Here is a 26,705-nt window from a genome sequence, read left to right as displayed (position 1 = left end):
CGGGCGTGATGTCATAACATCGTGCCCGGCCTCCGAACAATCACAGAGACTCCGGTGACCATCTGGTCCACCGGAAATCTCTATTCTGAACATCCGGGGCCGGCGGATCCTGTGTCCGACTAACTGATCGTAGCGGTGAGTCGGTAGAAGTACCAAAGGGCAGCGGGGGGGGGGGGGAGTCCCCTCTCGCCTCCCGCCTCCCGTAAGAACGATCAAGCGGCGGAACAGCTGCTATGATTGTTCTTATGGTGCACAGATTCGCCGGCTCTAAAAGACGATATCTGAATGATGCTTGTAGCTACAGGCATCATTCAGATGTCCCCGCTCAAAGCTGAGGACATCATTTGGCATAAGGCGGGCGTGAAGCGGTTAAATATGCTTTAAAGTGTAAGTCCATGCAAAAACTAAAATCCCTTCATCCATAGCCACCAGCATTCTAACGCTAACCTCTCTAGCCCTGAAAAAAAGAAAATAATCAGTATACACACCTTTTCTACAGGCAAACCCGACCTGATCTCCAGAGGCGGAAGCTCTGATCCCACACCAAGCTGTCAGCCGCAGCTTTGCTGTGTGGGTGGGTGCAGAGGACACGTCTGTCAATGGAAGCCCCATAGTAACTCTATGGGTGACGTACAGTGGGGACGGAAAGTATTCAGACCCCCTTAAATTTTTCACTCTGTTATATTGCAGCCATTTGCTAAAATCATTTAAGTTCATTTTTTTTCCTCATTAATGTACACACAGCACCCCATATTGACAGAAAAACACAAAATTGTTGACGTTTTTGCAGATTTATTAAAAAAGAAAAACTGAAATATCACATGGTCCTAAGTATTCAGACCCTTTGCTGTGACACTCGTATATTTAACTCAGGTGCTGTCCATTTCTTCTGATCATCCTTGAGATGGTTTTACACCTTCATTTGAGTCCAGCTGTGTTTGATTATACTGATTGGACTTGATTAGGAAAGCCACACACCTGTCTATATAAGATCTTACAGCTCACAGTGCATGTCAGAGCAAATGAGAATCATGAGGTCAAAGGAACTGCCTAAAGAGCTCAGAGACAGAATTGTGGCAAGGCACAGATCTGACCAAGGTTACGAAAACATTTCTGCTGCTCTTAAGGTTCCTAAGAGCACAGTGGCCTCCATAATCCTTAAATGGAAGACGTTTGGGACGACCAGAACCCTTCCTAGAGTTGGCCGTCCAACCAAACTGAGCTATCAGGGGAGAAGAGCCTTGGTGAGAGAGGTAAAGAAGAACCCAAAGATCATTGTGGCTGAGCTCCAGAGATGCAGTCGGGAGATGGGAGAAAGTTGTAGAAAGTCAACCATCACTGCAGCCCTCCACCAGTTGGGACTTTATGGCAGAGTGGCCAAACGGAAGCCTTTCCTCAGTGCAAGACACATGAAAGCCCTCATGGAGTTTGCTAAAAAAAAACACCTGAAGGACTCCAAGATGGTGAGAAAAAAGATTCTCTGGTCTGATGAGACCAAGATAGAACTTTTTGGCCTTTATTCTAAGCGGTATGTGTGGAGAAAACCAGGCATTGCTCATCACCTGTCCAATACAGTCCCAACAGTGAAGCATGGTGGTGGCAGCATCATTCTGTGGGGGTGTTCTTCAGCTGCAGGGACAGGACGACTGGTTGCAATTGAGGGAAAGATGAATGCGGCCAAGTACAGGGATATCCTGGACGAAAACCTTCTCCAGAGTGCTCAGGACCTCAGACTGGACCGAAGGTTTACCTTCCAACAAGACAATGACCCTAAGCACACAGCTAAAATAACGAAGGAGTGGCTTCATAACAACTAAATTGAGCATCTCTGGAGAGACCTAAAAATGGCTGTCCACCAACGTTTACCATCCTACCTGAAAGAACTGGAGGGGATCTGCAAGGAGGAATGGTAGAGGATCCCCAAATCCAGGTGTGAAAAACTTGTTGCATCTTTCCCAAAAAGATTCATGGCTGTATTAGATCAAAAGGGTGCTTCTACTAAATACTGAGCAAAGGGTCTGAATACTTAGTACCATGTGATATTTCAGTTTTTCTTTTTTAATAAATCTGCAAAAATGTCAGCAATTCTGTGTTTTTCTGTCACTATGGGGTGCTGTGTGTACATTAATGAGGAAAAAAAATTAACTTAAATGATTTTAGCAAATGGCTGTAATATATCAAAGAGTGAAAAATTTAAGTGGGTCTGAATACTTTCCATCCCCACTGTAACTTCCCATTCATTTCACAGTCATTGTCGGACATGTAATCAGTAGAGCTTCCACCGCTGGAGATCAGGTCAGATCGCCTGCAGAAAAGGTATGTATACTGATTTTTTCTTTTCAGGGTTAGATAGGTTAGTGTTAGAACATTTGGTGGTCATAGATGCAGGAATTTTAGTTTTTGCATGGACTTTTACTTTAAATCTAAAGTAAAATAAAATATCCTTGAATCTTCGCCCTTAAAAGGCCTTTTCTTTTAGCTCTGCGCTCATTTTGCTGAGACCAACAACTGGAGTTTTACCTGCAGCACTACCAGAATGCCAACAGTGAATGGAGTTTGTCACAGGGGGGACTATTTGCGGTTCAAAAAGTAAAAACCCTTTAAGTGTGATCTCAGACTAAAATATACACCCAATTTCATATGGAAACTCAAGTGACTGAGCACCAATCCTATGGTGGAATTAAGAGGTCATACTTTATCTGCAGGGCCTGTGCAACAGCCGCACAGATTACTGACACATGGCACTGCCTACAGACGCATTTCTTTTTTTCTTGGAAATATTTCAAGAAATTTGGGAGCGCAATTTATTTTGGCCCACAGCAACGTCAAACGACAAGCAAGAAAATTCAAGAACATGTCTTTCTTAAGACAACGTCTGACGATGGTGATGATAAACCTGTTTCTCACTTTCTTGTTATCATTGATCTGTATCTTTCCTTGTAAGCTGTCGACAATGTACCACCCACTTCTCATTTCTGCCCAGTGCGCATTTCTCTTGCCAACTACCTTCTTTCTTCTTTTCCCATCACTCTCTCGCTCTTTTTTTTATTTTTGAAAGCACCAGCGTCTCAGTGTTTCTCGGCCTTCCATCCAGCATTGATCTCAGTGTTTTTCTTGCTCATGTTTGTTCGGATAAAGGCTGTCTCTCCGATTGACAGCACTGTTGCCTGCAGGCTTGTTTTTTGCCAGATGTGTAGTTACACGCTTTAGATGTGTCAAATTATTTTCGGGGAATGTGGGAATATTCCGCGGGGCAGCTGTCTGCGTCTGCCTGTTATCGGCTTTTTAAAAGCGTGAATGGAAACAATCCGTTTTCTCTGGTAAATCATCTTATATAAAAAAAAAAAGGGGAAAAAAAAGTCTTTCTACCATCTTGGCACAGCTTCTTGTTTTTCATTAGTCAGTTCATAATTAGTCCCAATCAGAGATTAGGCTTGCTGGATACTGCAGGCGTTTTATCCTTTTGTTCGTGGGGTGAAAGCCATACTTTTTCTGTGGTATCGTTTTAATCCAAACTCTATTTATGAAGTGATTAGTTTTATAAGGTGCATTATTTCTTTCTAAAGAAAGCCAATTGAACACAAACTTCTGGAAGGTATTACAGTAGGTCAGAAGTCTGTACTCTTTATCCATATACTAGTTCCAAGTCAGTAACACAAAGTATTGAAGTCAGCATGACATCCAGGCAGCTAGCATCTGCAGAATAAAGCCTCATTCACACAAGTGTTCTTAAGCATAAGCCTCTGTGAGGGCTGTGCACACAAGGATGCACAAGTCTTTTGTGCATTCCCATGCAGGCAGCCCCATTTGTTTTACTTGGGACACAGTGGCTGCATGGACACAGCCGCTGCTCCCAATTTGACAGCAATCTGGGTATGGGTGTGTTCCCTTAAACGCAGACAGCATGCATTTGTTGACACAGATGTCATATTGGGAGCAGCAACTGTGTTCTAATTGACAGATCCTGTTCCTTTAAAGCATATTATACAGCACAATGCTTGTGCTGTGTAATTTGGCCCCCCTGTATCACCTGAAATACCTGGCTGGTTCTGCCCTCCCCCCCTGTAAACTGATCACGGTTTATCATGGCTGCTGAGCACTGACACCATGGTCAGTTTACGCACCTCCATCATCCGAAGCTCTCCTCTGTCCTCTCCCCCCTTCCTCCATGCCTGTCAGCTCCCCAATCCTCCCTTCCTGATAATAGAATAACAGTGTTAAGTTTCTCCAATCCCCTCTGTTAGATAATGCTATGTTCACTCAGGTGACCGCCCAGCGCTCTCCTCTCTTGCTCCCAGCTGACATCAGCCGGAGTTCTCGGCCCCTCCCACTGTAGCTGTCAGCCTGGTAAAGGAGAGAGCTGGGCAGTCACGTGAGCAGCGATCGGTGCTATGGAATAAGGTACACAGCAGCTTTTTTTTTTTTTTTTTTTAATCACACACACTAGGGAACATAGCATTATCTAACAGAGGGAATTGGAGAGACTTTACAAGTGGCTTGACAATCACTTTAAGTTTGCCCATGTGAACAAAGCCTAAGACAAACAGTGGCATTGTCCTTAAAATCAGTTCCTGAGTAAAATCCCTCCCTATAAATAATACAGTAAATACTTACATCACCTGGTACCTGTGCCACTGATTGCTGCTGTAATCCAGAGAGCTTCCTGGTCCCAGACTGCACTCAGTTGTTCCTTCCACTGACCCCTATGTCATTTCTGTATACTTTGGTTGTGTAGGGTTGGCAGGAGGAGCCACTGAGTACTGCATGAAACAGAAAATACACAGTGTTTTAAGTCCTAATGCAGTGTTGTGTTGTAATGTGCTGACAAAAACACCCTTGTTAATGCTGTATTTTAAGCATTGACAAAACAATATTTCTTAATCCTTCAGGTTACCGATCATGCCACAACTGCCCTCCTGCACTACCAGCTGCCTCAGATGCCAGATGTAGTGGTCCGATCTTTTATGGTAAGAATGGAATGTTCTAATTTATATCTATAACTTGAAAAATAATATTGTGTGCTTGCTGAATATTTTAACCAGCTAAAGTGTATTTTTAGTGAGTACATATTTTAGTACAAGGCACATTTAGAGGGTTAGTTTACCGCTGTCCGTGCCCACGCAGCCGGTGTAGAGGTCCAGGGATTTAAAAGCTCTTCTTCCCCTTCTTTCTGACAGGCTTCCAGGATGGATTAGAGCAATTCTTTGTGCCACTGACCAATCAGAATTGCTCTGATCCGTCCTGAAAGTCCTCTGGAAAGAAGTAGGAGGAGAGCAAGGATTTAAATTCCCAGGACTGCTATACTTGTTGGGCAGGGCATTGACAGCCCATCACCCATGGAGGTAAGTACAGCAGGGACCGGGGGGGGGGGGGGGGGATGAGGAGGGTGTAGGGCACACTTTTCAAACACAAGGCCCGTGGACTGAATGAACCCCGCACTCTGTACCAGTGTTTCTCAATTCCAGCCCTCAAGGCGCACCAACAGGTCATGTTTTTAGGCTCGCCATTATTTTCCACAGGTAATTTGATCAGTTTCAATGCCTTCGTAATTACCACAGCTGTTTCATCTGAGGGAAATCCTGAAAACATGACCTGTTGGTGCGCCTTGAAGACTGGAATTGAGACACACTGCTCTGTACACCCCTGAACCCTGCACTCTGTACATAGCGCACCCCTGAACCCTGCACTCTGTACATAGCGCACCCCTGAACCCTGCACTCTGTACATAGCGCACCCCTGAACCCTGCACTCTGTACATAGCGCACCCCTGAACCCTGCACTCTGTACATAGCGCACCCCTGAACCCTGCACTCTGTACATAGCGCACCCCTGAACCCTGCACTCTGTACATAGCGCACCCCTGAACTTCCAGCATAAGCACTTCTGGCATTTAGATAAGATCTTCCCACGGGTGTGGGGGGCTGCTTGAGTTCCTGCACCTATTGAGAGAAAAAAAATTACAGATGGATATAGTCTTAGAGATGCAACTGGCCAATTGATGGCAACTATAATGCTGATGCTGAATTCGACACCCCTGGTGAAGGGTGTTCATCTTCTCGTTTTTATTCTAAAAAGGTGAATTTTTAGGTTAGTGAAGGTGTAAGTATAATTTTTTTATAACTTAGAGCTTTCTGAACAACAGTTGCCAAACCAGGATAAAGACAGTTTCACGACATCTGATCCGACTTTGCCCTACGACTTCATGTCCGACGTCAATGAACAGGATCCGACAATACCAGGCCCTTTGAGTCTGGTATGGGGGGGGAACCCCACGCTAAAATCTTAAAAACAATGGCGTGGGGTCCCCCTCCCAAAGTCCATACCAGACCCTTATCCAAGCACACAGCCGGATAGGTCAGGAAAGGGGACGATGAGCGAGCCCCCCCCCCCACTCGACCATACCAGGCCACATGCCCTCTGCGGGCCCCCACCCCAATGCACCTTGTCCCCATGTTGTCTACCCAACAACAGTGGGCAGTGTTTGTGGAGGGCTCATCGCAGATCTCGGCCCCTCATCCTATGTGAATGAGTATGGGGTACATTCACCCGAAAAAAGCGTCAAAAATAAATAAAACCAGTACACAGGTTTTTGACAAAGTCCTTTATTAAAGTAGCTCCAACGTGTCTTCTTCCTCCAGTTCTTCTCCCTCCACTGTCTTCTTCCTTTGGTTCTTCTGGCTCGGGTTCTTCTCCCCCCGCTGTCTTCTTCCTCTGGTTCTCCTTCCGGTTCTTCTCCCTCCTGGTGTCTTCTCCCGATGATAGCTCCCACTGTTGTGTTAGCTCTGGCGTGTGCCATTACTTGTATAGCCATGGGGCGTGGCCATCTGGTAGTGTCATCGGGAGAGCCTGCCCTCATGTGACGTTACCGCTCATCATGCCCCGGGGGATGACATCACAATGGGGCGGGGTCACCGGATGACGTCACCGGATTGCCACAGGCTGTGGGGCCTCCTTGTTAAAGGGGGCTTCCAGATGGCGATAAGCCCCCTGCCCGCAGACCCCCACAACCACCACCCACGGTTGTCGGGAAGAGGCCCTTGTCCTCATCAACATGGGGACAAGGTGCTTTGGGGTGGGGGGCCCCTATGTTGAGGGCATGTGGCCTGGTATGGTCCAGGAGGTGGGGGGGCTCTCGCTCATTCCCCCCCCCCCTCCTGACCTGCCGGGCTTCATGCACGGATAAGGGTCTAGTATGGATTCTGAGGGGGACTCCACGCCGTTTTTTATTTTATCAGTTTAGGCATGGGGTTCCCCCCTCAAAATCCTCAGAACACAAGTCGTATGCCACATGTCGGATCAGTTAGGAGGAAGATATGACTTGGATGCGACTTACATGCAAATCAGTGGGCTGAAATCATGCCCAAATCAGAGTAGTGCAGGAACCTTTTTCAAAGTTGGACCGACTTATGTCAGACCACTTAAGACGGGTCTCATAGGGAACCATTGATTTGTACATGTCATGCGACATGTGCTCCCAAAGTCAGAGCGTATGTCACACCAGTGTGAACCCGGCCTTAGCCACCTAGATATCGTATCGTTTTCAGCCAGTTTGATAGACTTGCATTGATGGATAGCAGAAGTAAAACACGATCACCTTTCATCTCTAAAAAACACAGTTTGAATGTTTCAATATGGTTGCCCCGATGTACATATACGATATGACTAAAGTGAACCATCATGAGCCTGAGCAATTCAGACTGAGAATATTTTAAGAAGACACATAAGCAGAAGTTATACTTCTGTAAAAACTGCGTTTCAAAAAGCTTGATAGCTACAGAGATATAGACAGCTACATTTTTTTTTTAAATTCACTTCTTTTGGTAAAAGTTGAGTTGGCCCCACCCCTTCTACACAGGAATAGGCATGGACCAAGGCTGTGGCGGACATTTTCCAAAGTACAGACCTTAGTGAAGGACACCAAGGTACATTTCAAATTAAAACCATCAAAAAACACTGTCTACTCTCTGGCCTAGTTCTACAAGTACAAATAAGTTTAAAATAACATTTATATAAAAACTGCTTGTGGTATGAGATTGCATGCATGTCACATGGGACAGTCAGCGATTGCATGCATGGCACATGGGACAGTCAGCAATTGCATGCATGGCACATGGGACAGTCAGCGATTGCATGCATGGCACATGGGACAGTCAGCAATTGCATGCATGGCACATGGGACAGTCAGCAATTGCATGCATGGCACATGGGACAGTCAGCGATTGCATGCATGGCACATGGGACAGTCAGCGATTGCATGCATGGCACATGGGACAGTCAGCGATTGCATGCATGGGACAGTCAGCGATTGCATGCATGGGACAGTCAGCGATTGCATGCATGGGACAGTCAGCGATTGCATGCATGGGACAGTCAGCGATTGCATGCATGGCACAGGGGACAGTCAAGAGATTGCATGCATGGCACAGGGGACAGTCAAGAGATTGCATGCATGGCACATGGGGCAGTCAGAGATTGCATACATGGCACATGGGGCAGTCAGAGATTGCATACATGGCACATGGGACAGTCAGGGATTGCATACATGGCACATGGGACAGTTTCTCACTGTGCTACATGAAAAGGAGATGCAAACCCCATTTGTGAGCTAGCACCTCTATGCTAAGCTGCAGTAACTCAGCAGACTTAGCATAGAGGTGGTATTAAGTGTAAAGTGTGCTGTCAAAACTAAATGTGTAAGTTCTTAGACTTTTATATGCAAATACCAGACGTGTATAAACAATTGATAAATAATTACAAAAAAACCTGAAACAAACCAGTGAAACAAAGTTTGAAAAGCAAGAGTCCTGAAATGAAATAAAATTATGAGTACAAAAAAACTCTAATAGGTGTAGCACCCTGGGGTTTAGGCAGGGAGCTCCTCACAAATTTACTTGCCAGGAGTAGTTATCCTGGTTGATTGCTAGAGATCTATTGATTTATCCCTAAGTTTGGCCTTGTTGCACTTTTCTCTTCTACCACTAGGTGGCCGTGTACTTGGTGGTACTAGATACGAGAAGGGCAACGGAAAGGTCAGGTTATGGGTATATGGGGTATCTCAGCCAATGGGCAGGGGCTTTCCCAATCCCAGTTGATGCCTATTCAGGGGAAACGCGTTGGACAAGGAGCTAGCAGCGTGGCGTTTTAGAGCACAGACCGTACTGCAGGCGGTCATGCACACACTATTGTGCTATTTTAATTTTTTGTAATTACATCTTTTAGTTAAACTTTTATCTGTTTAAAAAGTTAATGCACTATGAGCTTTTTTATACCTCTCCAACACGCTTAATTTTGAGCACTTCAAGCCAGTGTCTAATGTGAATCCCAGCGACTGATCATAACTACCTGAATTACCCTGGTGGGGATACACATATAAATCCTGTTGGAATTTTTTTATCAGCAGGGGGAGTCAGTGTTCAGCCTGAGTTTCAGCAAGTGATCACTAATTGCTTGTGGAGACACGTGCATATAGATCCTTTTAGGATCTTTGGATCTGGTAAGCTGCCATCTATTTATTCCTTAGCATGATGCTGAAGCATTTTTGGATATGTTTGCACTGAAACTTTACTTTTGTATTGTTTTGGATGGACATTTTCATTGGATCTAGCAGTTGATTCACAGATGGACTAATTTTTATACACACATTTTTTGTCATTAAGGTTGTTCTTAACATACCCATCATTTTGAACTTTGAACTTTCTTTTCAGGACTCTTGCTTTTCAGACTTTGTTGGTTTGTTTCAAGTTTTTTGTCATTTTTTTTATCAATTGTTTATACACCGCAAGTTTTTTGTCATTTTTTTTTATCAATTGTTTATACACCGTTGGTATTTGCAGATAAGTCTATGAACTTATACATTTAGTTTTGACAGTGCACTTTACACATAATACCACATTTACCACATCCCACCAATCCAGGGATTTTTTCAGTGCTGCAGTCTTTTACTATATTGGCCAAGCGCACCCTTTTTTAAGTGTACAATTGCCTTAGAGGTGCCTGTAAATGAATCCACGATGTACCGCTAGCTGAGCTTACCTCCAGGAACATTCACTCGGCTCCCTCTGCTCATCTGCTCACACCTCCCTCTTCCAGGTGGGCGTGACCCCCAGGGGTCAGGAACATCCCCATTCTGCCCACTCAAGCAGCAGAAGCCAGGAGGCTCCCACCCACTCAAGCAGCCTGCAGGAGAGAGGCTGGAAAACTGCTGGGGGAGGTACAGGGGGCAGAGAGTCCAGTGCCCATGTCTGTGTAATGGGTGGCCGCGGACCCTGCAAGGACCGCTCAAGGACACCAGTGTCCGTGTACGGACACCTTGCTGATCCCTGCTTCCACATATTTTTACCCAACTAAAGCTGGGCACACACTGTTAGATTTATTTCATTCAAACTGAATAAAAGATATGTAAGATTCCTCCATCCATGCGCCATCCACCCCCTGCTGAGCTTTTGTATGTTGACAGCAATCAGCTTACTCCAACAGCAGCTGCATCTGGTTGGACGCAACTGCTGCTGAGTTGAAGGTTTTCCAACAAGCTCCTCCAGCAAAAGTTGATTGAGGAATTGACTTATCAGGCAGAACAAGGCCACCCACTGAGCAAATTTTGGACAGAAACCGGACAAAATTCACTCAGTGTATGGCCAGCTTAAGGTCCTTTCACACATGCAGAATGTTCGTTTCATCAGTTTAGTATTTTTTTTTTCAAAGAAAAATGTATGAAGTTTACATCAGTTTTTCATCTGTTTTTACATCTGCCAGCTAGAGTCCTTAACCACATGAGTCCTGGAGCCATTCTTTCATGCAAAAACAAACCGTTTGTCCTTTTACATCCATTTTTCGTCTGATCCAATTGTTTAACGGAAGAAACATAGGGTTTTGATCTGTTCTAAAAAAAGGTATGTTGACGGAAGCAAATGAAGACAAATGTAAATGGATTATCATCCATTTACATCCGTTTTTTTTTCGATTGAGATGCATTGATGTCCATTTTTTCTTTCGTCAACGGATGGATAAAAAACGGGCAAACGGTCCGCATATGTGAAAGGGGCCTAACTCTTTCCCAACTACGTACAGTATATCAAAGCCTAGCCATAAAATACTTGTTTCTGAATATTTATCCAAAGCAGTCCTCATAATTTATCCCAAGGAAAGGGCATATCTTTCTTTTTTTCTTTTGTACAATATTTGTTTTATACTTAACTGCTAATTGGAGTCATTGCATTTGATGTTAACATGGAAAAGCTGAAAGTTACATCGATCTACTCCGATTTCTCGTCTTGTCCCATTATGAAGTTAGCCAATCTGGTCTGACAGGTGGAAAGGTCTCATAATCACCAGACTAGGGAAGAATCAGCAAGCGGATTCAGTGTTTATTATCAGTAGGGGAAGGATGGCTCCTTGATTGATCTGTAAAACTCCAGCTGAGTCCAGCTTCCTAAACATCTGACAGACATTCAATGGAAGTGTCAATATTTTGGTTCTTGCACCAATCAGCAGAGCATTGAAGCTTGTAAAGTACCGACATGTCTTAATTACCCTCAGCATAGGGGCTGCTTTAATTTCATGGTGGATCTCACAACCTGCTGTACATGTTATGTGCATATCCACTATGTTTCCTTCACTTCAAGTAAAAAAAGAAAAAAAAAAAAAACAAAAGAAAAAGGGAGTGATAAGCATGAGATAGTAGATATTTAAGTTGAACTCCATGGAAATGTAAAAACTACCTTATGCAGTGTGGATTCCATCATGTTGCAATGGTTAAATGCTCATTGTTGCCTAGGGTACTAGTAAGAAACACTTTTACTTATCTTACTCATCGCACCCTCAGCAGCCGGCGCTATCCTCCTAGATTGTGAGCTCGCCCTTGTTATCCTTACTTACATGCAGGAATGCTTGTCCTGAATTATACATGATGATGACAGAGGCCTGGGGGAGCGAGGAATATAGTAAGTAATAGGGCTTTCTTATCGTACATCAGGGGACACAGAGCCATATGTGGGTTATAGGCCACCTTCAGGTGATGGACACTGGCACGCCCTAAGACAAAAAGTGCACTCCCTATATAACCCCTCCCACTACTGGGAGTACCTCTGTTTTTTTGCCAGTGTCAAAGGTGTTGTTCACGAGTAAAGATGTGCTGTGCTGAGCTCCACTGGAGCAATCCTTGCTGGGGCTAGCCATGCAGCTGGATCCATTCAAAGTGTCTTTTTGGCCAAATTGAATGGTACCTGGGCCTCGTGTCTGAAGAAATGAGGTTTTGCCTGTAACGCTTCTCTTCTAGAGAGCTGGACCCCGGGATCCAGTACTTTTTGGTATTAAGGCCATGACGGTGGTGCTATTACGGGTCCAGGATTGTGGGTTTCCTCAAGGATCACCAGCTCCTGAAGGTTTAACAGAACCCACCGTGAAGGGTGAAGATTGGGTCTGTTGGTTTACCACAGAAAACTCTGTGGCGGGAAAGGCAAGTGGAGTCTTCTAAGAAATTTTTAAAGATGTCTCCTTTAATTAGAAAATGTTGTCATGCCTATGTGTCACCACTGGGGGCTGTGTAGAGCACTTACTGTCTCTTGCTTCTCAGAGAGCTCACGATGTGTCCAGGAAACAGCAGTTTTCTCTTCCTCCGGCCGGCAGCAGACCTCCGGTAAGTCTGGGGGGCTTTTACCTCCCCACCATATGCTCCCCCTGTGCTGTTTTTTCTTCCTCTCTTCTTGGGGAAGGAGCGCATGAAAAAAAGGGGCGAACGGCACGCCGCTCGGCGGCTTCCAGGCCCCGCATTCGCCATTACCGCCTCTCTCCCTCTAATACCATAGGATCGGAGCCTGTGCTCGCGCAGGAAAAACTCTTTTTAAAATAAGAGGAAGGGCTGTAGACGACAGGGGGGGCAGGGCTTAGCGCGGCGTTGGCATCCTCCAACACCCAGCGCGGGAAGGTGTGTTTTAAAAACCACCATTGTTGCTGTTGCAAGAGGGACACAAGAGCAAAGGTGGCATGCAAGAGGTTTTTAGTAACACAGGCATTCCTTTTGACACGTTCACTACTGCATCAGGCTGAGCATTAATAGCAGCGGCAGAGCTTGACTATTGCTCAAGCAGTGGATGCATTCCTTCTGATAGTACCTCTGCTTTGTGCATCGGGCTATGGTCGGAAGAGGGGTTAAAAACACCTCAAAAAAGGGCTCTAGAAAGACTATAGTCACACGGCAGCCTAGAACCATTTCAAAAAAGATGGCATCCTCCCTAAGAGTAATATGGCTGGTCAGAGTGAGCCATCAGAAGGGGCAAGTGTTGCCGCTGTTCTTAACACTGCAGCCCCTGTGTATATTACTAAGGAGGTTTTTTTCTTCAACCATCTTAAGTTTGGAGCAAAAAATTGATGCTTTAATCGCATCTCAGAGTGGAATTAAGTGTAGCAGGTCCCCGTTCATTGCTCAGGACCCTCATGCTGAGGAACAAGGGGCGAGAGATGATGAATTTCTCTCAAAGGACCAGGAAGAGGCTGATGTCTCCTCTTCCAAAGAACCTAATATGGAAGGATGAGGATTGCAGGAAAGATTGTTGGTACAATCTCTCACTGAATTGGTTCGCTCCACATTCTTACTGCCAGTAACGCAGTCAGTCGATGAGCCCACCTCTGGTTTGGGTTCACTAAAGCCTCCCCAATCTGTTCATGCCTTTCCTATCCATTCATGGCTAAGAAAGCTAATGTATTCTCAGTGGGAGCACCCAGATAAACAGTTTTTCCCTCCAAAAAAGTGTTCAATACTTTATCCTATGGAGGAAGAGTTCTATAAGAAATGGGGAATTCCAGTAATTGACGCTGATATATCCTCTGTAAACAAAAACCTGACTTGTCCAGTGGACAATGCTCATATGCTAAAGGCTCCAACAGATAAGAAGTTGGAATTTCTTTTCAAAAACTATATTTCGCTCCCAGGTTCAGTCGTTCAGTCTGTGCTGGCAGTGATTGGAGTATCTCAGTCCTTAAAGGAACATTTTATAGAGGTACTCAAGGTTATTCCTGATCAGCAGGCCCAGGATTTGGCCGGTATATCAGAAGCGTTGTGTTTTACAGTAGAGGCTATGAAAGAGTTTATTCTCCAGGCCTCACGGCTCATACTAGGGCTGGTACATGTGCGTAGAATCCTATGGTTGAAAAATTGGTCAGCCGAAACACCATGCAAAAAAAGCCCTTGGCCATTTTCCCATTTCATGGTGAATGGTTATTTGGAGACGATCTGGATAAGTATACCCAAAGAATTTCTAATGGGAAAAGTTCCCTTTTACCGGTTAAGAAGCATTTTTCTTTTAAACGTGCTTCTTCTCCAGTGCCAATGGCGTCAGGTTCAAGAGGTAAACCTCAGGGTCAGTCCCAGGGCCAAAAGAGGACCTGGGGGAGGAAACCCACAAAACAAAATACTAAAGCCTCCTTATGAAGGGGCGCCCCCGCTCACTCAAGTGGGGGGCTTCTACAGTTTTCAAGGATCTGGCAGGAACAATGTCAAAACAGATGGGTGACTTCCTCAATTTCTCTAGGTTACAAACTAGAGTTCCGAGAATTCCCGTCTCCTCGTTTTCTCAGATCAAACGTTCCCAGAGATCCAGTAAAAAAGGAGTCTCTCTTTCTAGCTTTGGATCATCTCTTGTCTCAAAGAGTGATATCGGTGGTCCCCTTGGAAGAGCAAGGATTAGGGTTTTATTAAAACCTTTTTACGGGTTCCAAAACCAAACGGGGATGTCAGACCCATTTTGGATCTCAAAGATCTAAACCAGTTTTTGAATATCCGTTCCTTTCGCATGGACTCCATCCTACAAGGGGGAGAATTTCTTGCATCAATCAACATCAAGGATGCTTATCTCCATGTGCCAATTTTCCCTGCTCACCAGAAATTTCTACGCTTCGAGGTAGAAAATCTTCATTTCAGTTTGTAGCTCTGACTTTCGGTCTAGCTACTGCACCTCAAGTGTTTACAAAGGTCCTGGCTCCTCCTTTAGCCAGGTTAAGGGCTCAACGTATAACGATACTAGACTACTTAGAAGATCTACTCTTGATAGATCAGTCGGTAACCCGCTTAAACCAAAGTTTGGTCACTGCAGTCTGCTACCTAGAATAGTGAAAAGAAAAAACAATGCAGCACTATACATAAAAATCAACACAAATGTGACTATCAGCTGTGCAGCATGATAGTATATAACTAAATATAAAAAATGCAGGAAGCAAAATACAATATTGTATTATTATAGTGAGTCCATGATCATATTAACGACCAATAACGTGAACATTGTGATCATGTAAATGTTCAACAAAGGTGAGCAGTATAAATGTAAGATGAGTGAGAAGTATCTCAAGGGTGCTACGTGGTTTCACAGAGGTGGTGTTCCAATACTCAGTATCCACAGCAAAGAATGAATGGAGCAAATATGCTTACCGGAACAGGTGGACACGTTTGCCGTACGGCTAGGTGTCATACAGGCTTAAGGATCGATCGATCGATTCAAATAGGTGTTTGTTGTAGAGGCGTATACGGCAGGTTCCACTGGTTCCTTTGTAGCAATGGTAAACGAACTAAAGACATCAGATGTTCCAGGTCTGGTTGTACGCACTTCTCCGACAGGTGTATATAGGAGAAATGCACCTTTCACAAAGCCATCATGGGGACATGGAAAAGGAAAAAAAGGCTCCACATAGTGCTTAAATCCAAAGAAGCAGGTTTATTTTAAACCAAATAGAGTAAAAATCCAGATAACAGCAGCCAAGATAAAAGTGATCACAATAAAAAGTAGCGTGGTACCAGGAACAAAAAATCGATCGCAACCCGACATATTTCGGACTAGAGGTCCTTCTAATGGGGCATATTGTCCCTTGTCTGGTATCACGCTTGTGTATATATAGACACATAATTGATTTAAAATCTGTTTCAGCTGTCAGACTATAATCAGCTGTGAGAGAACGTTGTGAAACGGACCTCACAGCCAATAAACAACCAGGTAAGTAAGAACAACATACACTTATTCAGCTATCCAATCACAAGAAGCTGAGTATGTCCTATCAGCTGTGACTGATCGCTGTAGGGCGGACCTCACAACCAATCACAATCTAGGTGGATAGGAGTGGGTTGTGGTGGTATAGCAGCCCAATCACGGGCTGCCAAAACCACCACCTGACATCACATTGCAGGAAGTCCTCCCCACGCTCTGGCTCTCTGTGTTTCAAGCCTCAATATCATACAAGGAAGAGGCTAGTGTGGATGTATAATGTGGAGGGGCGTAGCTCCGCCCACCCATCGCGCTCTATCATCTTTGCACAGAAGGATCGAGTGCAGGTGGACAGCTATATGTGACACCGGATGTCCTAAATTAAGCACAGATGTACTAGCATGGCGAAACTGTTGTAAAGATCAGAATGAAAAAGCATAGCAAACATATTAAAAACATGGGGACATCAATTCCTGAACTCATATACTCCTTGGTAACACTCAAAAACATATACAAGAGGAACTTTTATCTCATATTTGATGCACATCATAGCGGTATCTATAGAACAAATATGACTTATGAAACAAAAATCAATCTATCTCAACATCCATCTTGAATAAATGATAAATATATAAAAAATATATAAAAAAATTATAAAAATAGTGTATCTGGTAACTATATGTGACCCCAAAAGAGGCCAAAAATACTGTATCAGTATATGAATCATGCCTTACTTATTTAAATTGTGCTGAATAAAAATGGGTGAATAAAAAGGGGTAAACAGTGATGGGTAAAAGGTGGAACAACAAAGATGAATGCAACCAAACCCAGCTACCTAGAATACCTAGGTTGGATTCTCAACCTAGAGAAATCCTCCTTAAAACCATCAAGGAGATTGCAGTACTTGGGGCTGATCGTAGATACAGTTCAGAAGAAGGTGTTTTTGCCCCAGGAAAGGATCAGTTCCATAAAGAAACTGATTCAGTTGGTCAAAACAAAGAAGAGTCCTTCTATTCGACTTTGCATGAAGTTATTGGGAAAGATGGTGGCTTCTTTCGAGGCCGTTCCTTATGCACAGTTTAATTCAAGTCTGCTGTAAAACAGTATTCTGTCAACTTGGAACAAGAGGGTCCAAGCTCTGGACTTCCCAATGTGTTTATCTTCTGCAAGAAGAGTATCAAAGTTGACCGCTCTTTCTTGTAAAAGAGCCATATTTGATTATTCATAAGGATAAGGTTGTATTGCGGCCTCATCCTAAATTCCTACCGAAGGTAGTGTCAGGTTTTCATTTAAACCAGGATATTGTTCTGCCTTTATTTTTTCCAGAACCTCATTCTGCGGAAGAAAGGTCACTACGTTCTCTTGATGTGGTGAGAGCCGTCAAGGTCTATTTGAAAGTGACTGCTCAGATTCGTAAAACAGATGTTTTGTTTGTGTTGCCAGACGGTCCTAAAAGAGGAAAGGCAGCGTCGAAGTCTACTATTTCTAAATGCATTCGTCAAGTGATTGTTCAAGCTTATGGTTTAAAGAGGAAAATTCCTCCTTTTCATATTAAAGCGCACTCCACCTAGGCTGTTAGTGCTTCTTGGGCAATGCATCACCAAGCCTCCATGGCTATGATCTTCAAGGCCGCAACTTGGTCTTCAGTCCATACATTCACCAGATTCTATCAAGTAGATGTAAAAGGTCATGAGGATATCGCCTTTGGATGCAGTGTACTGCAGGCTGCAGTATAAGTTCTCTTGTCTCTTGGTGTCCTACTTTTGTTGTTTCTCCCTCCGTTCAGTTGGCATTATGGGACATCCCACATAGTAACTACTATGGTAATGTGTCCCGTGATGTACGATAAGAAAAATAGGATTTTTATAAAAGCTTACCTGTAAAATCCATTTCTTTGAAGTACATCACGGGACACAGAGGCCCCTCCCTTCTTTGGTATACATGTGTAGTGCTTTGCTACAAAACTGAGGTACTCCCAGTAGTGGGAGGGGTTATATAGGGAGTGCACTTTTTGTCTTAGGGCGTGCCAGTGTCCATCACCTGAAGGTGGCCTATAACTCACATAGTAACTACTATGGCTCTGTGTCCCGTGATGTACTTCAAAGAAAAGGATTTTACAGGTAAGCTGTTATAAAAATCCTATTTTTCAATGGTACCATAAGAAAAAATGCTGCTAGTGTTCGCTTTTTTTTTTATTATTATTATTATTCAGAGTTCATCTGTAACCAATGTTGGGTGGCTTTTACATACACTTCCAACGGGCGCTTGAGAAAGTATGTGTATTTCACATTTGGTAGAAGTTATTCTGACATTTGTAAAGTCACCTGATTACTTCACAGGCATTAGAACTCCCCCCCCCCCCCCCCCACATCATGTATCCTAGGCTTTGCTGTCCCAGCACCATGCCTAGAGCAGACAAGATGGGTCTCGCTGGGTAGGGCAAAAGAAGCTCAGTAAACATCCGTTTGCTTAATCCTCTCTTCGGTGAATGAACGAGAAAGCAAATGTGTATTACGTTCCTTTACGCTCCTTTCTGGTTCAGAGACGTTTTTCCGTTTGGGAGCATTGGTTGGGAAAGGAGCTAATGGAGCACCATCTGTGCTCCATTAGTTTCACTGGAGTGCAGGGGAGACATCATGGGTCCAGTAGATGTTTGATGTCTCATTAAAGAGAGCCTGTAACAAGTTATATCATCACATGGGGAGGGCTATTGGCCCGCTATGTGATAGCAATAAAGTAAAAAAAAGTGTTTTAAAAAAAGCCTAGTGATGAATATAAAAACAAATGATTCTTTTAAACCCTCGTGTACATGCGTATACATGTTTCAGGTGTGGCTATATATGAAATGGACTATTGCGCTACAGGTGTTATATATTGCTGCGCAAGCTGCAGTGGGAGCAATAATTCTAGCGCCATTATTCATGGTCAGCCCTAAACTGATGACTCGGAATGGCATTTAAAGTACTGCCTATGGATTATTTTCCGTACAAAAGTTTGTCGCCATTTTACAGGCGTATGTAACTTAAAGGCTTGACATGTTTGTTATATATTTACTTAGCACAACCTTATCTTTTATCTTTTTACAAGTATAAAAAAAAAAAAGGAATATGTTGTGTTTCTGTGCACTAATATTAAATTTAGTGCATTTTTACTGAAAATATGCGTTTGATAAGCCATTGTGCTAATATTGCGTGACATAAAAAATGGAACTACCACCATATTATTTTTCAGGGTCTTTGTATTCAGAAAATATATAGCATTTGAGGTTTTTAACTAATCTTCAGGCCTAAAGTGTATATTTTAACATGTGCAAAACAAGCTTTTTCTCATAGATGCTTCTACCTGCCTGTCAGAACATTTTTCTGCAATGTACACTTGCATGCACAGCTTGGTGTATAGTCTTAGCATGATGCAGTCCCTGGATAATATAACTTCCATGCTCATGTGTGGAAGTTAGGTCATCCTGGCTAATTGAAGTGGCCAAGGACTATGAACATCAGAAGAGGATTGGGAGAGGATAGACATACCATCAGTGGGAAGGGGTTCATGGACAGCACAGCGCTGGAGGTGATCGCTTTGTTGGGTAAGTCTGCCATAATTTGCAAGTAGGCAGCACATACTTGCACATCATTGCAAAAAGCTGTTGGGAGCTCGAAATTGTTCATTCAGTCTGTCAAGTTAGTTGCAATTTAAAATATATGTAGATCTAGTTAATTACATTTTAGTAAAGCTTTAACATGTTTAAGCTCACTGAACTTTCAGATTAAATCTGCTAAATCCATTCCAGGGGCATAAAAAAAGTGTTCAAAGCCTTGCAGTTAATTTTCTGTAGAAGGCAGCCAGAACCTCAGGAGAAAAGTGTGACCCCTGCCAACCTGCTGTAGGGGAAGGGCCCTTGCTCTCTCTGTGATAACAAAAAAGAACAGCAGAGGGCGCATCCAAGTGCAGTAAAAAAAAAAAAAAAACATACACCCTTGCTCTCTCTGTGATAAAAAAAGAACAGCAGAGGGTGCATCCAAATGCAGTAAAAAAAAAGACATACTTTATAGATAAAAACAACAATGGCAACTCAAATTTAATAAGGAGTAAAGTACTTCTTAGAAAGAAATCAACCCTGAATATTCACTGGAAGTACAGATCCTGAAGCTGAAACTCAAATACTTTGGCCACCTAATGCAAAGAGGATTCTTAGGAAAAGACCCTGATGCTGGGAAACATGGAAGGAAAAAGTCGAAGAGACGACAGAAAACGGGATGGATAGATAGCATTGTTGAAACAATGAACATGCAGTTAAGCAAGCTCGGGGAGGCAGTGGAGGACAGCAATCCGTGGCGCACTATGGTCCATGAGTTTACGAAGAGTCGAACATGACTAAACGACTGAAGAACAATTAAGCATATGAACTTTATCCACTGGTGGGTGTCATGTTTATCAATAAATGTGAGTGTTTTTACTACACTCGGATGCGCCCTCTTGTTTCTTTTTGTTGCTTTATAGAATTTTTCACTCTCTTGAGCTGCACTGAGTGTTGGAAATTAGTTAGCCTATGATGTGTCCCATATGAACGTTATGAACTCTTTGCTGAACATCCATTTTAGAGGAGTTACTGTTCGACAGCTAGCGCCACAATATAGTGTGATGAGTAAAACATGTAATCAGCAATGCTCAGGGCTACTTACTGATTGGAGAGCTCTGTCGGACATCCACAGAGAGACCACTGCTCCCACATAGAGAGCGATGGGTGGCTTTTTTACTCAGAAGGAGGCTGATTTTTAAAAATAAACTGCAAGGCTTGGAAACCTTTTTGTTTTGATGCATCTGGAATGTATTTAGTTCATTTAAGCAAAGTACAGTTTGGCTTTAAAGTGGAAGTACAGTTGTAAAATAATATAATAATTGGGCTAACCTGTACGTACTGTGAATATCTCCTAAACTTGCACTGCTTAGGAGATATTCACACTGCATGCAGCAGGTGATGTCACTGGCACATGCACTCTGAAGGGATGGCATATCCGTGCCATCCCGTGAAAGCTCTGTGACTCCCATGCGCAGGAGTGATGCATCGCAGTGCGCCCAATCAAAAGGCCAGAGGAAGGAAGACCAGGTGAAGATGGAAGCACCTTCAGCAGTGACAGCGTGCCGCTGAAAGGTTTTGTTCTAAGAAGGGGCCTGGGCCCGGGAAAGCTGCATGTGGGGCCTGTAGTGCCAAGGCCCCACTACTGATCCAATGGAGCCTGGGTCCAGTTCAGGCTGATTGCCTTTACCCTAGAGTTGCCACCTCATCCCTTTAAAACCAAACACACATTAATTACACAGGTTCTGTTAGCCTCAGAACCTGTGTAATTTTATTCGTTCAAGTTTAAAGGGATGAGGTGGCAACCCTTCTTTAAGGGTTGCCACCTCATAAATGTCATAACACTATTCATAAATGTGATTATGAATAGCGTTCCTGCATTACACCACTTGTATGCAAAGGGGTTCCCAGATCATTAGGTCACCAACAACAGAGAAGAGGCATGGATTACGATGCCTCAATGTAAAACTGAAGCCCTGAGTAAGCGGCATTTAGTCTACATTTGCATTGCAAGGCTTTAATTTTCTAATAGGACTGGATCGTATCGTACCTTTTAATCCCAATAAAATACACTGCAGTCAGCTTTTTAGCTGCCAGTGTCTGAAAACAACAAACCGAAGGGGAAACTAACCCAAAAAATATATAGATATCTAGATATAGATATCTATATATTTATATATAGTCAAGCATATAAAAATCAAATGATATCATTGCTGAGTCTTTCGTATAAAGCTAACATTTAATGTAGGTTTTTTTTCTGGCTCTTTAAGTGCTTGGCTTGTGATAGAAAAACATATTGACAGATACTGCAGGGAAGCAGTTTGCTGAGCACAGACAAATGCAGGACCCAGTCTGCAGCCAATCCCTAATTTTCTCCCAATTATTGATTGGGCAAAGAAGACTTTGCATAAGAATACTAAATGTGTATTCAATGCCCCCTCCCCAACTGACTGCAACTAAAATGTTTCCAATTAAAGTATATCAAAACTTTTTTTTTTTACGTTTGGATAGAGTAGGGAATATTTAAACCCCTTTCATTTCATCGTATCCTATTGGGGACATTTCCTTTCACTTCCTGTTCTGTAGACACAACAGGAAATAAGAGGAAATCTCTCCAAAATGGGGGAAATGCCCTCTTGTCACCAGAGTAAGTGCCTTTAAAGATTTGCACGCAATTCCTGTTACGATAACACAAATTGTTGGGTTCCCCATCACTGTCAGTCCCGGAAACAGTGGTCAAACAGCGAGAGTAAATCTTGCTAACTGGGGCACAGCCTGCAATAAAAACCTGACAGCAATGGCATTTCTAAGTGCAGGTTTCCTCGGGGGACTGTGCACTATGCCTGTGTAATTTGTGATGGTGCAGCAACTTTAGGTTCACATTGATGTGGCTCTGCAAGCCGTGTTTTGAATGGGCTGCCATGCTTCTTTTCTGGAATGGCAACCTGTACGGAAATTGCAAGTGTAGTGCAGTTCCCAGTGCGGGTGCGATTTCCAGTGTGTGCAAAGTACTGCAAAAATGAATAGCACCCACACACATCAGGCATGTTTTTTCTGTACGGGTGGTTGCTGCTTGCCCAGATGTGAACTTGGGAATAAGAAAAAAAATTGTGTTGGCGCTTAATGATAGATAATATATATATATATATATATATATATATATATATATATATAGCTGCTAGCACTTAGTGCAAATATACAAGACACTGGGATAACAACAAAGAAAAATTGCATCGCCCAGCACAGTATGATAGAACTCAAAACACCTGAAGTGTTAAAATAGTGAGTCTAACATTGAAAATATTCAAAAAATCAAATATAAAATAGTTCAGAATAAATCTTGTAAAGAAGTATTAAGTAATATGATTCAGGTGATCTCCCTCCTCTAGTGCTTCAACCACCCAATGCGACCTCCACCAATGCCAGGAAAATGCACTCATTAAATATAGTTGCTGTATAATGAATAGAATAGGAAAAATTGCGTATAAGATAAGATCTAGGTCATCAGAGGTATGTAGTCATCATTTAGCTCGCTCTTTCCACCTCTATCCAACTCAAAGGACCTTCTTTTAGAATGTATGCAGGTGCATGGATCATGACCAGACAGCTTTATTTCTCCTGGTAAAAACAACTCGGTTTATCCCATCCATAGTAATAAGTCACCAATGACAAAAAAGAAAAAAATCTCATGATGCAGTATTTATTGGTGAACTAGCATAAAAATAAACCTATAAAACAATTGTGCCTATAGCACTTACATAAAAAAAACACCAATCCAACCAGGGAAAATGGTGGCAGGACCTCAAATACAAAACATCATGTGTGGATAGTAAGCTTACACTTACATGAAGCACTGCCGATCTGAAGCAGAGTGGCAGCCAGGATCTCAAGTGTTGTATAGTAACACTCCTCTACAGCTGTTTCAGCACACACACATCATCAGGAGTATAAAAAGTTTTGCATGCATAAGGAAGCAGTGATTTATATAGCCCAGGTACATGGGAAATTCATTTCCGGGGTCAGGACAAGTCCAGAACGTCTGCGGGGGCACTTCCAGCACAATAGGAGATACCCAAATATGCGGCAAAAATCCCTGTGCAATGGGGCTGCATATTTGTACCACTTCGGCGTCAAGGGGTTAATAAAATCTGCTGATCTAAAAATGTTACCTTTTTAAATGACATTTTAGTGATTGGGTTTATGTATACTTGAAAACATTAACACACATCATTATGAATTTGTTTCAGGAAGATGATCACTTTCACGCATATAATTTATAAAGAAAGCAACAATGCTGTAGCCCCTGTCTCTGACCTGCAGCATAATTTTGTGTTTTTGAGAACTTGTTAGAGGCATAACCTCTATTTATTAGTCTTCAACCTCCCGTGTAAAATTTCATGCTAAAAAAAAAGGGGAAAAAACTGCAGCAAAAAGTAAAAACTTACCACAGACCCTTGCTCCCACACATTCATTTGCCTAGACATCATAGACGCCACTCTGTCCTTTCTGCAGCCACCTGGGAACCCTGCGGACTAGACCTCACAAGCCTACGCTCCTGCACAGGTTTTAATTAAAAATCTTATAAATATGGGTTAGATCAGTTTTATTTAAAAGGTCTACGTTTTGCAAAACTCCTGCGTTTTAGCTATATATTTATAGCATAGTCTCTATGCAGCTTTGCTTATTTTTGGAGAGTGTGGAGGTTTTTCTGCGTGTTGAATAAAAAGTTCCCTACCAGATGGAAGGCCAATTTTAGGACAGCTGAGTCTTAGAGAAAAAAAAAAGTCCAGTCCAAAGCCTTCAGCTCAGCTATCTTGTGACCTTGTAAACAGAGGGGGGACACAGTTTGTATGCTCCTGCAGATTCAGTGTGTCTTTGCTGGATTTGGGCCAGAGTGTGTCATCTTGTTACCACGAGCATTAAACATGACAGCGAGGGTGATGCTTGTAATTTCACCACTTCTCCTTCTCTCCCTCCTCTTTGCAGACCTGGTTAAGAAGTTATATCAAGCTGTTTCAGGCTCCTTGCCAACGCTGCGGGAAGTTTTTACAGGACGGCCTGCCACCCACATGGAGAGATTTCCGTACTTTGGAGGCTTTTCATGATACCTGCCGCCAGTAGTGTCGAAGAGCTGATCTCTGTGGGGGCTTTTGGGGACACCATCTTCATGCCACTTTATTGTGATTGTTCTGGACAAGTTTGAAACCCACAAGTGGACCTTTGAACCCCACAGATGAGAAAAGAAACTCTCTAAAGGCTCAACTAATGTACAGCCAATTCTCAGTGACTGGGGCACATCAATGACATTTAGATATGGCTGAATTCTAAAACTAAGGGGAGGTTGGGAATATCCTGATTTATACAGCTGTTTTCTCATCTTATCAAATGCCATCTTTATCTCCGAAGAGACCAGAAAAATATAGAATTTTCTATCCTTTATCATGTTTTGCTACATATTGAGCTATTGTATATCTTTGTTTTGCTTTTGATAAAATGTTTTTATCATCTTTGTAGCTATGAATTTGTCCATAAACTGGAAAATAGAATTCAGTAGGGGTGCATAAGGCTGTATAAATGTGTTTGCCTTTGTTCAGGGCATCTTCCCCATGGACTGTCTTTAATGCTGCATGGAGCATCACTTATGACTATGCTTTTCACGGACAGCTATATGCACTGGTTGTTCTCTTTTCAATGAATGTGTTAAATGCCAGACCTATAGAGGCATTTAGAGTGTGTGGTATAATTTAGAGGGAAAGTCTAGATTTATTTTGAAGTGAGATTCCTGTTTAGGAAACATTATAATCAGTTGTCAGGTATGACTGTGTATTTGAAACATGTAAGTGACTTTAAAGCCGAAATCCAGGATACTAAACATATTATTTATTCATTAGCCTTATTCTTCCATTGTACATTAGCAACATCCCCTTCCTAAAAATATACTTTGTAAATACTATAGATAAGAATCAGCAACATTTCACATTAAAGCAAAGTTCCGCCCAAAAGTGGAAGCTCCGCTTATCTGACTCCTCCGGTGCCACGTTTAGCACCTTTCGGGAGGGAAGAGGGAGTGGGTACCTGTTTTTGACCGGTACCTGTCCCTACTCCTGGGAGGAGCAAGGCTTCATTGCCGGTTTCCCCTACAGACAATGGTGGTGGCAGCACCCAAGAGCTGACATCGATGGATTCCGGGACAGGTAAGTGTCCAAATATTAAAAATCAGCAGCTACAGTGTGCAGCTGCTGACTTTGAATTCTTTGCTGGGGGGTGGGGCGGAATTCCACTTTAAGGGCCAGTTCACACCACATGCAGTCCAGTGCGCTTTTTTTCTGCATCAATTCGCATGGAAAGTAGATTATATGGTTTTCAAAGGCATAGTTCACACCAGTGCTTGCAGTTCCAGTGCGTTCCAGTTCCATAAAAAAAGAACATGCTAGAACGCACTGGAACACACCGGAACGCACCTAAATGAACCAAAAAACGCACTGCAACACACTTGTCCTTATTTAAGGGTAAGAAAAAAGATGAGGGAAAAACGCACTGGACTGTATCAAAAACGCATCAAAAATGCTCATGCAGAAAAGCATCTGTAACGCATCCGGACTGCGTTTCTATGGTGTGAACTGGCCCTAAGTGTCAATTTACAAGCATTAGACAACCAGTGAGCACTAGAGCACTATATTCGTATAGTTTATTTTCAAATTCTGCCCTCATAGTTCTGGTAATGGCAGGTTGAAATTAGTTTTTTATTTTATCAGGTGCACACATAATTCACGTTCTGTACTGCACAGCAAGCTGAACTTTCAACATGATCCCTTTCTCTTTCTTTCACAGCTTAGTTGTGCAATGTTTGGCTGCAATTTCAGCTGCACACATGCTGCTATATTATCTGTTGTAAGGGCTGGTTCACACCAAATGCAGTCCACTGCATTTTTATTCTGCATAAATAATGTATGAACAGTGTTTAAAGTAGTTGTAAAGGCTCAAGTTTTTTTTTTTTTACCTTCATGCATTCTATGTGTACAGCAGCCCCCTCTAATACTTACTTGAGCCCCATCTCGATCCAGCAATGTGCATGAGAGCAGCAGCTCTTCCGCATTGGTTGAGGCAGAAGCGGGTGCCATTGGCGCCCGCTACTTTCAATCACAGCCAGTGAGCCATCGAGGAGG

The 26,705-nt window shown here is 43.0% G+C and overlaps 1 protein-coding gene across 1 annotated transcript in view; it reads left to right on the top strand.

Annotated features, from left to right (window-relative positions):
* The window catches only part of MED27 (mediator complex subunit 27), a 540,607-nt gene extending 515,561 nt beyond the window's left edge, over positions 1-25,046 (top strand). Inside the window, exons 7-8 of the mRNA XM_073600521.1 lie at positions 4,890-4,967; positions 24,526-25,046. Of these exons, the coding sequence (XP_073456622.1) occupies positions 4,890-4,967; positions 24,526-24,660 (213 nt within the window). The 3' untranslated portion in view covers positions 24,661-25,046. The remainder of the gene's footprint in view (positions 1-4,889; positions 4,968-24,525) is intronic.
* Positions 25,047-26,705: the final 1,659 nt, after the last annotated feature.

Source organism: Aquarana catesbeiana, linkage group LG09 (assembly GCF_042186555.1).
Source record: "Aquarana catesbeiana isolate 2022-GZ linkage group LG09, ASM4218655v1, whole genome shotgun sequence".
Taxonomy (NCBI): Eukaryota; Metazoa; Chordata; class Amphibia; order Anura; family Ranidae; genus Aquarana; species Aquarana catesbeiana.
This window is presented reverse-complemented; position numbering and strand designations above follow the sequence as displayed.